This window comes from Engystomops pustulosus, chromosome 7 (assembly GCF_040894005.1).
Source record: "Engystomops pustulosus chromosome 7, aEngPut4.maternal, whole genome shotgun sequence".
In the NCBI taxonomy this organism is placed as follows: domain Eukaryota; kingdom Metazoa; phylum Chordata; class Amphibia; order Anura; family Leptodactylidae; genus Engystomops; species Engystomops pustulosus.
The window spans coordinates 168,004,214-168,019,751 of NC_092417.1; the positions used below are offsets into that span (position 1 = coordinate 168,004,214).

General features: G+C 45.8%; 1 protein-coding gene across 3 annotated transcripts in view; it reads right to left on the reverse strand.

The window, feature by feature from the left end:
• The window catches only part of GALNT18 (polypeptide N-acetylgalactosaminyltransferase 18), a 147,164-nt gene that overhangs the window by 91,759 nt on the left and 39,867 nt on the right, over positions 1–15,538 (reverse strand). Inside the window, exon 1 of one of the 3 annotated variants that reach the window (XM_072118856.1) lies at positions 5,310–5,373. The exons of the other annotated variants lie outside the window; for them this stretch is intronic. Within the exon in view, the coding sequence (XP_071974957.1) occupies positions 5,310–5,358 (49 nt within the window). The 5' untranslated portion in view covers positions 5,359–5,373. Of the gene's footprint in view, positions 1–5,309; positions 5,374–15,538 lie in introns of those variants that run through there. 3 annotated transcript variants of the gene reach the window in all.

Consider the following 15,538-nt stretch of genomic DNA (forward strand, 5'->3'; position numbering starts at 1 on the left):
CAGGATGTAACTCAGGATCAGTACAGGATAAGTAATGTCATGTATGTACACAGTGACTGCACCAGCAGCAGAATAGTGAGTGCAGCTCTGGAGTATAATACAGGATGTAACTCAGGATCAGTACAGGATAAGTAATGTCATGTATGTACACAGTGACTGCACCAGCAGCAGAATAGTGAGTGCAGCTCTGGGGTATAATACAGGATGTAACTCAGGATCAGTACAGGATAAGTGATGTCATGTATGTACACAGTGACTGCACCAGCAGCAGAATAGTGAGTGCAGCTCTGGAGTATAATACAGGATATAACTCAGGATCAGTACGGGATAAGTAATGCCATGTATGTACATAGTGACTGCACCAGCAGAATAGTGAGTGCAGCTCTGCAGTATAACACAGTCTGTTCCCACCCAAATAAAGTCTGTGCATAAAATGGGTGCTGGAATATTGGATAATCGGGTTCTGGATTAGTATGTGATCTAAAAATTTCAATATTGGCACAAAAATAAAAGGGCTCATCAATATGACGTCTTCCACCCAGCATCCGCAGCCTGTAATGTAGTAGCAGGCAGTGTGCGCGCTCGGCTCTGCGATGTCAGAGTGAAATGAGCCGTGTTTGTTTATTGGTTCCTGCGTCCTGCATTACACAGGCGGCTGCGCTCAGGAATGTGTCCCGTCTCTTCACTCCAGATTTGGAGCTAATGACTCAGAAAACACAATGTTTTAATTGGTAAATGTTCCAAGTCCGGATCCGTGTGCCCGGAACGTTATCTGCGGGGACGGCGACTGCATGAGATATTGCGCTGCCCAACACTGCTGCTTTATCACTGGTGCAGGGTCATGGACCAGACGTCTCCAGCTGATGTAATCCTGAGAGATAACTTAAGGTATATCCAATTCAGGGAAAGCTGGGTATTAAAGGGAACCTGTCAGTAGTTGTGACCATGCAGACTGCCGCCAGGGCTATCCATTGTCCCTGCAGAGATGTGTAATCATACCTTAATGTATGTCCAGAATTGTGCACTGGGGAAAAGTTCTCACACCGCTGTGCTCTGTGCTCTGTGCAGAAAGTGTTAGGTAATGTCCCCCGAGACATGTGTGATGATATCTATATGTATATTAGAAGCAGGACTGTGAAATATGGAAGTATTTTCCAGGAATGTAGGCACATTCCAGGGTAAGAATACTCCTCTTAGCTAAAAATACTCCTCAAAAATACTGAGGAGGAGTATGAAATTTTCAATAATACAATCTAGTCATATATAGTTTTAACCCCTGCGCGTTGCAGCAAATTTTTCATTCATTTTTCACTCTCCACCATCAAAAATCTCTACTCTACTGTATTGCTGTGTATAGCGTTTTTACACATTATCCATTAGAATGTGCCACTGGCACATTGTAACGAATCTGAAGATGCCATTCAGTCCGGGTCTTACAAAGACCTGAGGCTGTCAAGGTAACTGACTACCACTCCCGGTTGACGTCACAAGGAGCATTGATCAAAACAAAGATGGCGGCGCCGGCAAACGAGACATGTAGAGAGGTTGCATATAGCATCTTCCCAGCATGCCCCTCACTGTATACAGGGGCAGGGTGACCCCTGTCACAGTAAAGGATCAGGCTGTCACATAGACAGCTCAGTCCTGCTGATGGCACTGTGCGCACGATTGCACACAACCACGGGGATGGACGGAGCTACTCCCTGCTACAGTCCACGGCCGCTGTAGACCCCCCGTTCTTGTGATCTGTGGGGGGGGGGGGAACCCTTTTAATAGCAGCAGGACTGTGAAATATAGATTCATATTCCAGGATTGTAGCTATGGAGGCGAGTGCTCACACTGCTGTGCTCTCTGTGTTAAAGGACACCTGTCATCAGGTCTGTGTCACTAGTCCTGTCACTACTACCTGTTGGAGCAGCTCACAAGGATCCCATCCCAGCCTTTATCTAGTTATTTCATACATTATTCATTGTAAAATCATCTATTCTTTATTATGTAAATGAGGCTGGTCACATGGTCAGAGGCAGTGATGTCACTCCTGTTACCCCTCCCCTCTCCTCCCCCTGCTCATGTCTGTGTGTAATGTATAGTAAAGCATTGCTAGTGTGAGTGCTGCATCTGCTGACAGGCTGCATCCTCCTAATACATCTGTGTGATACACAGACATGAGCTACACATGAATCTGACATGTTCTGCTGTAACATGGCTGCCCGGAGCTGCTGTATCTCTCCTATACACACACACACATGCACACACATGCTGCAGGGGGCGTGGCCACCAGCACCAGGAAGCACATCATTATACAGCCTCACATCATTATACAGGCTGTCAGTCATGCACTGGGGGTGTGGCTGTGCCTCCCACTCATGAATAGAGTGGACAGCTTGAATATGCTAATGCTTCATTGGACATTTCACAGGTCATTTGCATACAGCTTTAGGACCTCATTGCTTAGGTTTACAGGCATGTAGAGGGACAATGAAGGGACAGAGGCAATGCTTTCTAATGGCAGTATATGAAAATATATTTAGTTTAGGGGGGTTATTTTGCATGACGGGTTCTCTTTAAGTATTGTCCCTGGGAGAGCTGTGTAAGCAGACCTGTTGTTAGTAGCAGCAGAACAGTAATATGTGGATTTATGCCCAAGGATTGTAGCTTTTGCAAGTCCACTGAAGGAGGAGGGGCTGTACTCACCCTGCTGTGCTCTGCGCTCTCTGAAGCCAGTGTTAGGGATTGTCCTTGGAGAGATGTGTAGTCCATTTTAATCAGCATTAAGAAGGTGATCTGGAGCAGACTAATGTAAACGACTAAGAACGCAGCAGTTTAAGGACATTCCCTAAAATTCACTAGCAATCGACAACCAACATGGCCACCGCTCCAACCCAGCTCCTCACCCAGCTTTTCTGCACACACAGTTAAAGAGGAAAAAGCCGAATAGAATTTCTATCCAATTCTAGGAACATTGGGTGGCAACCATTGAAACCTCTGTGCCATTTAGATCTCTGGAAAAGTTGGATTTATGGCCATTTGGGCATCATTCAGCTTTCCCAGAGACAGATAAAACTAATTAAGTTTACTGCAGTTTTCTCGCCTTTCTCACATCTCCTTTAAGCGTTTCCCCAGACTCCATCTTCAAGGTCAACACTGATCCTGCAGGAAGCATCAAATCTAGGCTCCCAGTAATTTACGTCTCTTTCATCCCAACGCTTTAGAGAGATTCTGGCGCTTTCAAATGCAAATAACAACAAGAGAAAAACATCAATGCAAAAATATGTCACCGAGGGCGGCGGATAACGAATAATCGCCAGGAGAAAGACAACCAGACGGGAGAGAAACTTCATCCCACACAGAACTTTCCAGCTACACAACTACAGAACAGGAGCATTTACTCTAAACCACAGAGGCTCCACTACTTCCTGTATTATACTCCAGAGCTGCACTCACTATTCTGCTGCTGGTGCAGTCACTGTGTACATACATGACATTACTTATCCTGTACTGATCCTGAGTTACATCCTGTATTATACCCCAGAGCTGCACTCACTATTCTGCTGCTGGTGCAGTCACTGTGTACATACATGACATTACTTATCCTGTACTGATCTTGAGTTACATCCTGCATTATACCCCAGAGCTGCACTCACTATTCTGCTGCTGGTGCAGTCACTGTGTACATACATGACATTACTTATCCTGTACTGATCCTGAGTTACATCCTGCATTATACCCCAGAGCTGCACTCACTATTAATAAGATGTGATGACTACAAGTTCAGGGTTAATCGTCCATTAATAGAGGATGTTTATATAGCTTCAGTTTCGGCTGCTCTCGGGTTACATGTAGTGGAGCGGTGAGAAGTGGGAGATCTCGGACATCAAAGAGCAGTCGTGTACCTGGTGAAGTGCCTGTCTGTCTGGCCTGGCACTCTCTCCCGTCCTGGCGTCACGGTGTGTAATGAAAGCGGCGATTTGTGCGTGGAGTTGTATAAACAGGGGAAACGCTCAGAAAATAATAAGATCCTAATATTTACATTCCCCTCCTGTAAATGGCTCCAGTGTGCGGCCAGAATATCCTGGATCTGACATCGCCGTGTGATATGCGATTCTCGTAGTCACCTGGTAAAGCCGGGGGACAAGCATCACCCTTATTAATGCATCTTTTCAGGACCCCTGAGACACACAGATAGGGAGATGGATGGATAGAAGGTTAGAAATGGATAGATAGATAGATAGATAGATAGATAGATGTTGGAAAGTTCAGAGCAGCACAGCAACAAAGTTGGGTGCAAAGTCCTTGACCCTCTGGCTAAAGCGTCTTGAATATATGTTTCCAAAAACAGGCAGCACTCCAGGATAGTGAGCCCCATCGTTTTTCATCACTATCCTGGAGTGCTGCCTGTTTTTGGAAACATAGATAGATAGATAGATAGATATGAGATGGATGGATAGAGATAGACCGTCGATACACTGCAGCATCCACAGACACATCCAGTTATCTGTGGTCACTCTCTGGGCCCGGCGTTCGCCCCGTCTTCGGGGATTACGTTCCTCTTATCTATACACAGTAGAACAAGGCAGCAGCCGACAGCTAAAAATAACGTAACCCAAGCTTCCAGGAGAGGAGGCGATTATCCACAGACGCTGAGGCCGCTCCGATTTCAACGATTAATTTAGTAAATGACAGTCTGTTGTGTGGACCTTACAGGAGCCAAAATGATACTGAAGACCCCGGAGCAGCGAGGAGGCATGGTCAATGATGGTTCATGGTGTATCTAAGCCATTCATATGTGATACAGTGTGCTGGGCTGCTGCATTAGTGACCATTATGGGTGATAAAGTCCACGAAGTTGCTGTATCTAATGCTATTATGCAATACTGTCCCATGACCTCTAGTATGTAATCATTTCACGTGGGGCATTGTCTGATGAGAGGACGTATCTAAGCCTATTAGGCGTTTTACCGTCCGCTGCGTTGATGCATCTAATCCTATCATGCTTGATACGGTTTAAAGAGTTGTAGTATCTAATCCTATACTCTGTGATACAGTCTGATGTGCTGCAGTACCCAAGCCTGATAAGTGCGAGGAGCGGATGTATCTCAGCCCATCCTTGAGTGATACTGCCTGATGAGTAGCCGTATCTACTCCTATTCTGTGTGATACTGTCTGATGAGATGCAGTATCTAAACCTGATATGTGTGATACCGTCCGAGGAGCTGATGTATCCAAGCCCATTTGTTTTACTGTGATGATTTGTAGTATCTAAACCTATCCTGTGTGATGCATTCCGATGTATCTAAGCCCATCATTACCTTGCAGTAATACCCCACATCCGCTTTCCTTAGGACCTGTCCCTTCCATTCTCCTGTGGTTGATGAAATGAGCAGCTCTGTAGGTCCTGCACTCGGGGACTGTCACGTGTTTCGCCGCTTAATCTCTCGGGGGCCGCTACAATCTGGAAGGAATGTGGCCGCCAGATTCGCCAATTGGCTGCTGAGGATTATGAGACTAGAGCGCTCGGGGTCACGGGAAGCGAGCGATTGCCTAGTACTTCTGCAGTGATTCCATGTACAGGGTGAAGTGTAGGGGTCTCCTGAACACCCCCACTAATTCAACTCTCCTCTACCTCCCCCTAGTAGACCTCAGAATAGAGAAGGACCTAAAAGTCTGCACATCTAAGTTAACAGGCAACACAAGTCTGCAGAAGAGACTTCACTAAAAATCTTCTACAGTATTTGTGCAACTCAATGTATCTCCATGGTTACAGACTACAAACGATCCCTGTGTAGTCTGACCCTGCAGTTAAGTGTTTCTCTCATCAGTTCCGTCTTATATTGTCTGCAGGTCATCATAACAAGGCAGAAGGCTGTAGCATCAGACTACACCGGGCTTGTAATCTGTAACCATGGAGATACAAAGGTCTATAAAAGAGGAAAAGTATACATTAAATGGAACTGGTTTTGGAATAAATCTCATTTACACAGTTATAAAGGCAAAGCAGCAAAAATAAATAAAAAATGTTGCTAAATTATACACACCCTTTAAGCTTTTGTATCAAAATTCTTAACTTTGCAACAATTCCTTTGTTGTATAATAAAGCTGGATGTGGAATTAAAGGGGCATTCCAGAACTTGGATATTGATGACTGATCCTACATTGTCAAAGCAGACAGCCCCAAACACTATGTAGTGGCCATGTTGGAGTACTGCAGCCAAGTTCTGATTTATATTAATGGGGTTTGAGTAATAGTACTCCTGCTTGAATACTACAGTTTTTGCTAAAAGAAGGGGGGTGGTGCTGTGATTCAACTCAATGCAGAGAGCACAGCAGTGTGAGGACATGCCACCTGTGCACTTGGAGAAGCTACAATCCTAGAACATAAATCCTGGTATCACAGTCCTGTTGTTACTAACACCACACACACAAAGTTATCGTTGCACACATCTCCAAAAACAATATCCAACACTGGTTACAGTGAGCACAGAGTACAGCAGTGTGAGGACACCCTCCCCTCAGTGCAACTAGAGAAACTACATACTTATTTCACAGTCCTGCTGCTACTAACAACACACACAAAGGTATGCTCACACATCTCTCCAGGAATAATGCCTAAAATTGGTTGTAGAGAGCACAGAGAACAGCAGTGTCAACTAGAGAATGTACAATCCTGGAATACAAATCCATTAAGCACAGTCCTGCTGCTACTAACATAGGTCCTATCACACATCTCTCCAGGGATAATATGTTACACTGGCTGCAGAGAGCACAGCAGTGTGAGGGACACACCCCTATAGCTACAATCCTGGAATATAAATACATATTTAGAATTCCTGCTGCTACTAACAACATACAGGACTGTCTGATTACACATCTATCCAGGGACACAGGCTGTCATACTGCACGGTCAGGATTAATGACAGATTTGCCTTTAAATCCTCTGTCATTTTTAAGCCTTTAGAAAAAGCATCAAACGGATGAAACATAAAAGCGTAAATTGCAGCATAAAGGCGGCAGTGACCCCCCCTGTCCCTCATCTACTGATGGAAGTTTCCGTAGAAAATCCTCAGGTGACTCCGACTGTCGGTGGGCGGCTGCTGAGTCGCGGAGCTGAATGGTTGCCAGGAGAATAAACGCCGTCCACTCCAGCGAAGAGGAGGTGAAGCCCAATCAATAGAGCGAGGCTGGAGAGCGGAGGGCGATACACAGCAGCCGCGCAGGTCAGACGCTCAGAACCCGCTCCTCGCCCCTACAGAGAGGCAGCTGCAATAAGTAACCGCAAATCTAAGCCGGAAATCTGTCAATTTGGGTAAAATTTACCTCCAAAGTGTTCTAGCAGTGTTTGACAGATTCCAGAGATTTGACATTTCAATAAATTTGGCGTCAAGTGGGTTTTCACGGACCTCTAAAGTTGCGCTCATACGCACGGCTAGCGCTGCCCTTGTATATGTGTTTCTATGGACATGCATGCTATCGGTAGCCAGAACCCGGTGTCTTACATTAAAGCAATGCACGGGGTTCTGGTTACCGAACAGCATAGAAACGCATATATTTTCTGTATCAATTTCTTATGATGATTTTCTAGATCTCTGCTTGTTGTCGTGCTATAGAAACCTTCTAGGTTTACTTTCAGGGGATAGAAATGCGTCCATGGTCCTGTGATGGACACACAGGTGCACGAGTGTGTTCGTGTCACACTATTAGGGCGTGTTCACACGTTCAGTTTTTCAGATGCAGTTTTTGATGTCCAAACCCGGAGTGAAGTAGAAAGAAAAGGAGGTGGGTCAGCTTCTCTCAGCGATATGTTCTCACACATTGGGGCTAATTTACTTACCCGGAGTTCACAGAAAGTGCATTTTCTGCCGATAATGCCCTGTGCCACGATTCACGTAGACTGTGCGCCCGATTTCCTGAATCTGATGCTTCCAGATCAGGTCCGCCGGAGTTCACCTTCTTCTTCTTGGTGCATGTGAGTGCTTGGCTTGCGACACAATTTGAATCTTAAATCCTGCGTTCAGTCCGAATCAGTTGGATCGTCTGACGTCCTGCCCCCCCCCCCGACTTGAAAGCCAGCGCCAAAATCCGATTGCGTGCGACACAATCCCAGCGCAGACCCCTTTTAAAATACCTGTCAAAGCTGCGCAAATGCCGAAATCGGCAAACAGTCCGACGAAAGTGCAATCCGCAACCCTTAGCAAATAAGCCCCATTATGATCTATGCCTGAATGTGTGAATGCACCCCTATAGAAGACGTGCTATGCTAACGCCTCGTGCACCTGTGTGTTCATCTCAGGACCATGTGCAGGTATCTATCCACTGGAAGTAAACATAGAAGCTTCCTATAGCAGGACAGCAAGCAGAGATCTAGAAAATCCTGGGGAAATGATAAGAAAAGTAGATTGGAAAATTGCACAACTTTTCATTACACAAACCACATCAATTTGCTGAAAGTGGATGACCGCTTTTAAATTTAGTATCTCGGAGCACTCGGAGCTGCTGCTAATATAGTGAATGGATCGGTCAGGTTCCTACAAATCTCTTTAGTGCTCCTGAGGAGTGTTTTAAGTCAAGGAAGAGTAAGAGGAGTATTGTTACTCACATGTTCAGTTTTGCACACGCAGTACTTGATGTCCAAAACTAGGAAGTGGAGTTTACAGAAGAGTATAAGTAGCTCCTCTCAATGATATGTTCTCACCCGTTATCATTCACACCTACTTTTGGCTTCAAAAACTGCATCTGAAAAACTGAACGTGTGAACACACCCCGAGTGCGATCTCTGGCTGCATGGAAACCCGTATAGGATATGCCGGGGATCCTCACTATAAACTCCTTGAACCCCAAATCTATATCCAGCTATGGCACGTCACTGCTGCCCCTCCAGTGCCGGTCACCATGGCTTCCATCCTATTACACACAATTATTCCCATTATCCGCCGCGCTCCCGGCCTCCGTTGTTATTGTGAGAGACTTTCCGCATGACTCAGACAATTTATAGAGGAAGAAAAGAAAAATAAAACAGAAGCAGCAAATCAATACGGGAACACGTCCGCCAGACTCCAGCACCAGGGAAACCCGGATAGGGAGAGACAATGGAGGTCCACAAATAGGAACCTATAGAACGTTGTTGATTGTTCTCAGCGTCAAAGAGACATAAGGTACAGTCCAGAAATGTCCGGTATTACTCTCTGTTATCGGCCATTTATTGGCAGGGATTAGTCTGATTCTACTGTTCCCTTGTATCGGCCAATTTTTGCGATATGCAAGTGTAATTCACCCTGTAAGTGGCATCACAAATGCCCCAATCAAGCACCCAAGCCTAAACTCTCACCCATGATCGTCCCTTAAGCCCCCAATTTCTCAAACATTATGACCTCCCCCTATTCTCTGAAGGTACCGGAAACCTCCTGCGGGCAATAAACATGGTAGGGACTTGTCCTGGCATCCGGAGCGATCATTCCGGGATATTTATGGAGTAGCGGAGCTGTCAGTGCGGCACGTCCACGCTGCCTGCGGGAGCGCACAACAGGAGCCATCTGTCCACTGTCTAATCCGGGAGCGAGAGCATCCGAGCGATGACTGATCGACTCAATGTAGCAGAAAAATTATATATTAACGAGCCAATATCACCGGCGCCATGAACATCACCAACAACGTGGATTTTCATGGTTAATAACGTTTCACGCTATAACAAACTATCCAAAAATTTCAATGTTTCTTATCTCAAGTAGATTTTGGAGTCTTATACTCCAGTCACATTCAAAGCTGCATTCAAAAGGCGTTCGAAAAGATAGCTACACGCTACCGTAAAAGATGTAGGCAATGGAAATCACTTCCCCTGAAGCCCTCACTCTCCTAATACGATGGCTGATCCATGCACTGGCCTCAACAGTCACGTGCCTTTCGTTTACAGAAGAACAATGTGGCCCAATATCCATCTCCCGCTAGAGGACCCTTGGTTCCAGCATCAGCTCGAAGTTCACCATCACTTCTGGTGTCATTGGGCTCAGCATGCAGATACTCTCTGCCTTCTCTCACATAGTATCGTTGAGACCAGCAATTGTGCATGTGACTGCTGTGCCACGGACAGCGATTGGCTCAGACATCATGCGGTCAGCAATGTAACATGCTAGGCTTCAAAACATGACCACTGAGGCTGGTGTATAACTCAGCAGTCACCAGCACAATCACTGGCCTCAGCAATCACATCTGAACAAACGGTATATGAATGCATAGGCCAACTGGATCAAACGCCGCAGAGATTGGAGATCAGATGCAGGAACAGAGGACCCTTTAGAGAGGAGAATAGTATTGTATTAGGAGGACACAATGGCTACGAATTACAGGTATCTAAATCCCCGGGGTACAAAAGGAAGATTTTGTTCTGAAGGGGAGGAACCCGAAAGTCAGTATTAAAAAAATATATAAATATTTTTTTAAACTCTAATCTCTAAAATAACACAAGTAATCCTGCCCCTACATAGGAATCACGCGATGAGCGTCCCCTGTGCGCGGTGACAATACACATCTACATTACTACAGGTAACATTGCGGATATTGTGTTGGCTGCGGGGGAAGGGCAGTGCTCTGTACCCGGGGCTCTGGTTTTTCCCTTTGTGACCACACACCTGGCGGGCACCGCAGGCTATATGGTTACAGGCGGCGTGTGAAACGCTTTCATTCGGATGCCATTGTACGGAGCTGGGAATTACAGAGAGTGAGAATGAGAGAAAAGAGGTGTAATACAGGGGAGGCGCGAGGCTCTGAACACACTCAGGTCTCATATACAAGGATCAGAAACACAACACCTAGTTAAGAGGTCGTAGGCTGAGTCCCAGGTCGCCGCCCTGTCCATCCCCCATGCTGTATACTGCCCGTCTGGTCACAGATGCCTCACAAAGCCATTGTTGTCTAAGGGCTCTTTCACACTGGTGCAGTTTTTCACATTCGTGGTTCAGCAATTTTCACAGATGCCTCCATGGATGTCTTCACATTTGCTTTTATTTTCACTGTTCCGTTGTCCGTAAAAAATTTTTTGAAAACTGTCCGTTCACAAATTCGGATCACGAAAGGTAAAAAAAAAAAATATATATATATATGGGTCCCCAGAAAAAAAAAAAAAAAAACTGATGACAGGTCCTTCTGATGAGGCTGGGAAACGGGTGTTTTTTTTGCGGACGCAGAGACCAAACAGAAGCATCACGAGCCGATAAGGATTTCTGAGGTTTTGTTTCAATGCATCGAGCTTAATGAACCTTTGTGAGCGGAAGATGGTAACAATGTATCAGTGAAGGCTTTGTTGCAGTGACTCAATCAGATGAAGCTCCTCTCCACAGCCTTTGAATGGTGTTTCATAATGCAAGGTGTGAACACGGCACTAGAGTCCTGCACAGGAGAGATAGGACCAGTCTGACACATTGTGACAAACCCAGTTCATAACAAAAGGCCATTCCCATTCGGCAACAGCAAGCACAGATCTTGAAAATGTGAATAACTCTGTTATAAAGCTGCAGGTCTACAATAGGAGTGTAACCAGAGGTGTGCGGTGCCCCTGCGGGCCGCTGTGTAGTACAGGGATGCCTTAACAAGGGTCTCTCCTGGGGGCCGTGGGTTTTCAAAAAGCGTCTGTATTATTGATGGCGACGTTTGCGGCGAGCCTCGGGCAGATCCTGCGAGAGAACAGGGTAAAGGATCTCACCGGCAGACGGCGGCTCCTGCTCAATAATACAGAGGAGAAAAAGTCCAGTGTAAATAAAATAAAAGCCAAAAATATTTCCATATTATCCACTACAACGCCTTCCTCTGTGTAACTATGCGGAAATCACTCGCTCTCTATACTCCATTCACACTGTAAGCTGCAAGCAAAATACTGACGGCTGCTCTAGTACACAAAACTTTGGCTTCTTCGAAAAGCTACAATACTTATCATTCAGCCTTGTACAGGAGGCCAATAGTATGGATATTGTTACTTTGCGCTTCAGTTCCAGTGAAGGCCATAGAAGGGAAGAATACATTTTCTAATGATTTCCTACACACAGCTGAGAGTTTGTTACAGTGCATCAGTCTCGGTAAATACTACAACAACCATTTGATCAGTCAGGTCTACTAGATATGCTGCAAGAGGCTCCTGGCATATGGCAGATCCAGAAAGTTCTTGTTTACGTTCACTGGGGTTGGGGGGGGGGGGGGGGTAAAATAGAAAAATGAGGGGTGTAGAAGGGGGGAGCAAAGTTGGACAGGAGCGTAGAAGAAGGGGGCAACAAAGTTGGACTGAAGCATAGAAGAAGGGGCGACAAAGTTGGACAGGAGCGTTGAGGGGGCAACAGAGAAATGGGGGAGAAAAAGAGAGAAGGGGCAACATATAAAAGAGAGGAGGGGGGGGGGTAGAGTATATAGGAATTTTACTGTAAAGTCGTCCTCCTTGTGAGTTGATGATAGAGAAGGTTGGGGTGTCTATACTGTGCATAAAATGCCATGGGTACAGACGTAAGCACAGTGATCCCACAGGCTGGGGGTCCCCAGTCGCTCCCCTCACATGAGATTGTCGGCTACAGTTAAAGTCCCAGTAATGAGCCACACGGGACACATCTACCGCGGTGTATAAACACCTCATATATAGCCACACGCTGCAGATTCTGAACAGGTTTCTGCAATAAAAATCACCGTTACTCATCTTAATGTTAGTTTGGATGTTGAAGAAACCCATTTCTTACCAGCAAATGACATGAATGAGACAAATGCAGAAATTGCAGATATTTACAAATCTGCTGCGTGAGAACGGACCCCAATTTGGACACGGCTCTCCATAAGATCTGCATAAGTCAATAGTCCTGTGTGTACATGAGGGGAAACACTATATAGGACCATAATATAGGACTTGGTGCCTACAGAGGGGAAAACACTGTCGAATACACCTGTAGTTCTCAGAGCTGGAGGCAGGAGACTGGCTGCTAGGATGTCTCCCATACACTGCATACAGTGGAGTAGTGGCACAGTAACCCTTAAGCATCAGCATGATCATATAGGAAAATGATTAAGAGATACTGACCTGACCCAATCCAAATAAGGCACTGGGGGTGAGATAGAAACTTTCTTTAAGCTGCTGTATCATGTCAGTGTCTTTCGACGCTCATCAGCAGCATCATTACAGAAGTGCAGACCCTTGTGAATAAATAACTCGGGATGAGAGAGAAAACTTACACCTATCTGCAGCAGCCTCTGTCTATGCCTGTGTCTCTTATCCTGCAGCAGCAGGATTTTATAGAACATTACAGAGAAGAACTGATGTGAATAAGGCACTTGGGGCGAGACAGAAACTTACTACAACGTTTAACATCCTTTACACTCTCAATCTCCCCCCCTCAATAGACTTCTATGCAATTTAAACAGCCTAAAACTAAAGTAATCTTACTATTAATATACATAGTCACTATACTAGACTATAATATACATAGTCTCTACATAGACTACACCGATTTAGCAGAGTGATAAGAAGTAGATGTATCCCGGCTTCTTCTACCTCAACAATTTACATGAATCCTGAGCGACACCATGACATTTACTCCTATGAAATATACCATTACTCTAGTCACTGCAAGAGCTGCAATCGAAATTCTAATGGACACAGCCAAGAACACACTTTTACTCTGGTCACCGCAAGAGCTGAACAGGCAGGGGGTGACAGCGAGTTGCAAGCATTGAAAACCCTGCAGTAGGAGGACTCTTTGCCCTATGTGCATTATACAGGAGTAAGGTGGTTTGCAATCCGATGGAGATAAAGCCATCACATTTCAGTAACAATTCCTAATCGAAATCCATTACATTGGCAGAAAGATGAATGGCCGCTTCTTCCGCGTTGTTCCGCTTCTTCAAGGACTCCGGGTTCTGATGATTTATTTTCTGTTCCTCGACATTGTGTAACCTTACTGGGAGTAGCGAGGGGATGGCGAGTACAGTCTTGGCTTCGTGCCGCTTGTCAAAGGTGTCAATAAGCTGATGGATCGCGCTACTGCCTCCACGCTGGGCGCCACGCTGTGCAGGACCGTGTTTGGGACGCAAGATCAGAGAACGCCTCGGAGAAGTTGTCATCTTCCCCGATGCGCTGCCAATCAAGACCCCGGGAAACACTGACACTTGAAAACGCGTGTGCGCTCATCAAAGGCGGCAACAACTGCTCCGAAACCCTAAGAAGAAACAAAAATGCTGAGCAGTGCATGCTGGGATTTGTAGTCCTGCAGCAGCCAGAGACCTACAATGAGTAGGTGCCTAAGGAATAGAATGAGTAGATCAGTAACCAACAAGGGCAGGAGGCTGCGGACAAGGTCAAATGCAGCGCTGCGTGCCACAGGGGTGATAGGGGCCACCTCATGAGTAATACGGGACACGCTACATCCTCATAAAGCAGATTTATACATCCTGAGTAATACAGTGAGGCAGGAATGCATCAGCTCCCTGCTCCACCACGGTGCCTCTGCTGTGTGCTGAAGGCGCAAGGTGATGACATCATCGCACCATCCAGCTTCAGCACCACACACAGCTGCTGGGGAACACAGAGGATTGGGTCTATTCCCCTCAGTTAGGGGATGAAATGTCCTTTCTAGAATTCTCTCTTTTTATTTCAAGATAACACCTGTTTACCTATATAAAAAAAAACTCCTACAAAGTCACAATAAGCAGAGAAGAGTCATATTTTACCCGAGATGAGGCAAGTTTAGAGGTTGTGGGGGAGAATCAATTCAGGTGTTCCTAATTTCTGTTCATATGGTTTAAATGCTTATGGGGGTCATACTAAAGATAAGAATCTCATCTTTCAGATTGTACCAGGCGTGTGGTTCTGCGAGCCACAGAACCGGAGATTCAGAGAGTTGAATAACTCTCTAGGCTAGTGACTAGGACTAGGCTAGTGACTCGTGGCCAGTCGCTTCATACACTTTTGGGGGAAGCTTCAAATATGGAACCTAACAGTTTAATTCTCTTGTATAAGGTGATTCCGGACTGTTATCTGGTGACAAGTAACAAGATGTACAGAGGAGTCTGGAGGGGGAGTAGGATTGATAAGATCACGGATAGAGGACAGAACGGGAGTAGAAATGGAGTCGGTAACATGAAGAACCATCATGGAGGTCATCCATAGATACAGCATTCAGCAAAGTTTGCGGATATCTTATCAAGACCACATTGCGACGCCCCCTCTCCTCTCCCCAGACAGCTCTGTTTGTATTCCTGGATATACGACATGAGTGATTTGTATCCCGAGAAGTGGAGACGTTAGGGAATTGCTTTAGTAGCAGTTTCTGGATGCAGGGAGCGTCGCTTCTTTCGGCTCCATCATCTTTATGTAGAAGCGGCAGGAGCAGCGCACATCACACGTCGCGCCGGGAGCCTTCCATACACTTTCATCTCTCAGGATAGCTCAGGTGGATTTCGTTGTGGCCGAACTGTAGCGTTTCTATAACTACCGGAGTTTTTCATCTTTCCTGCTGAATGTCAGAGCCATTAAAACATCTTCTGAGGACGCTGCTGCTCCTCAGCCACCTCAACGCTCCGC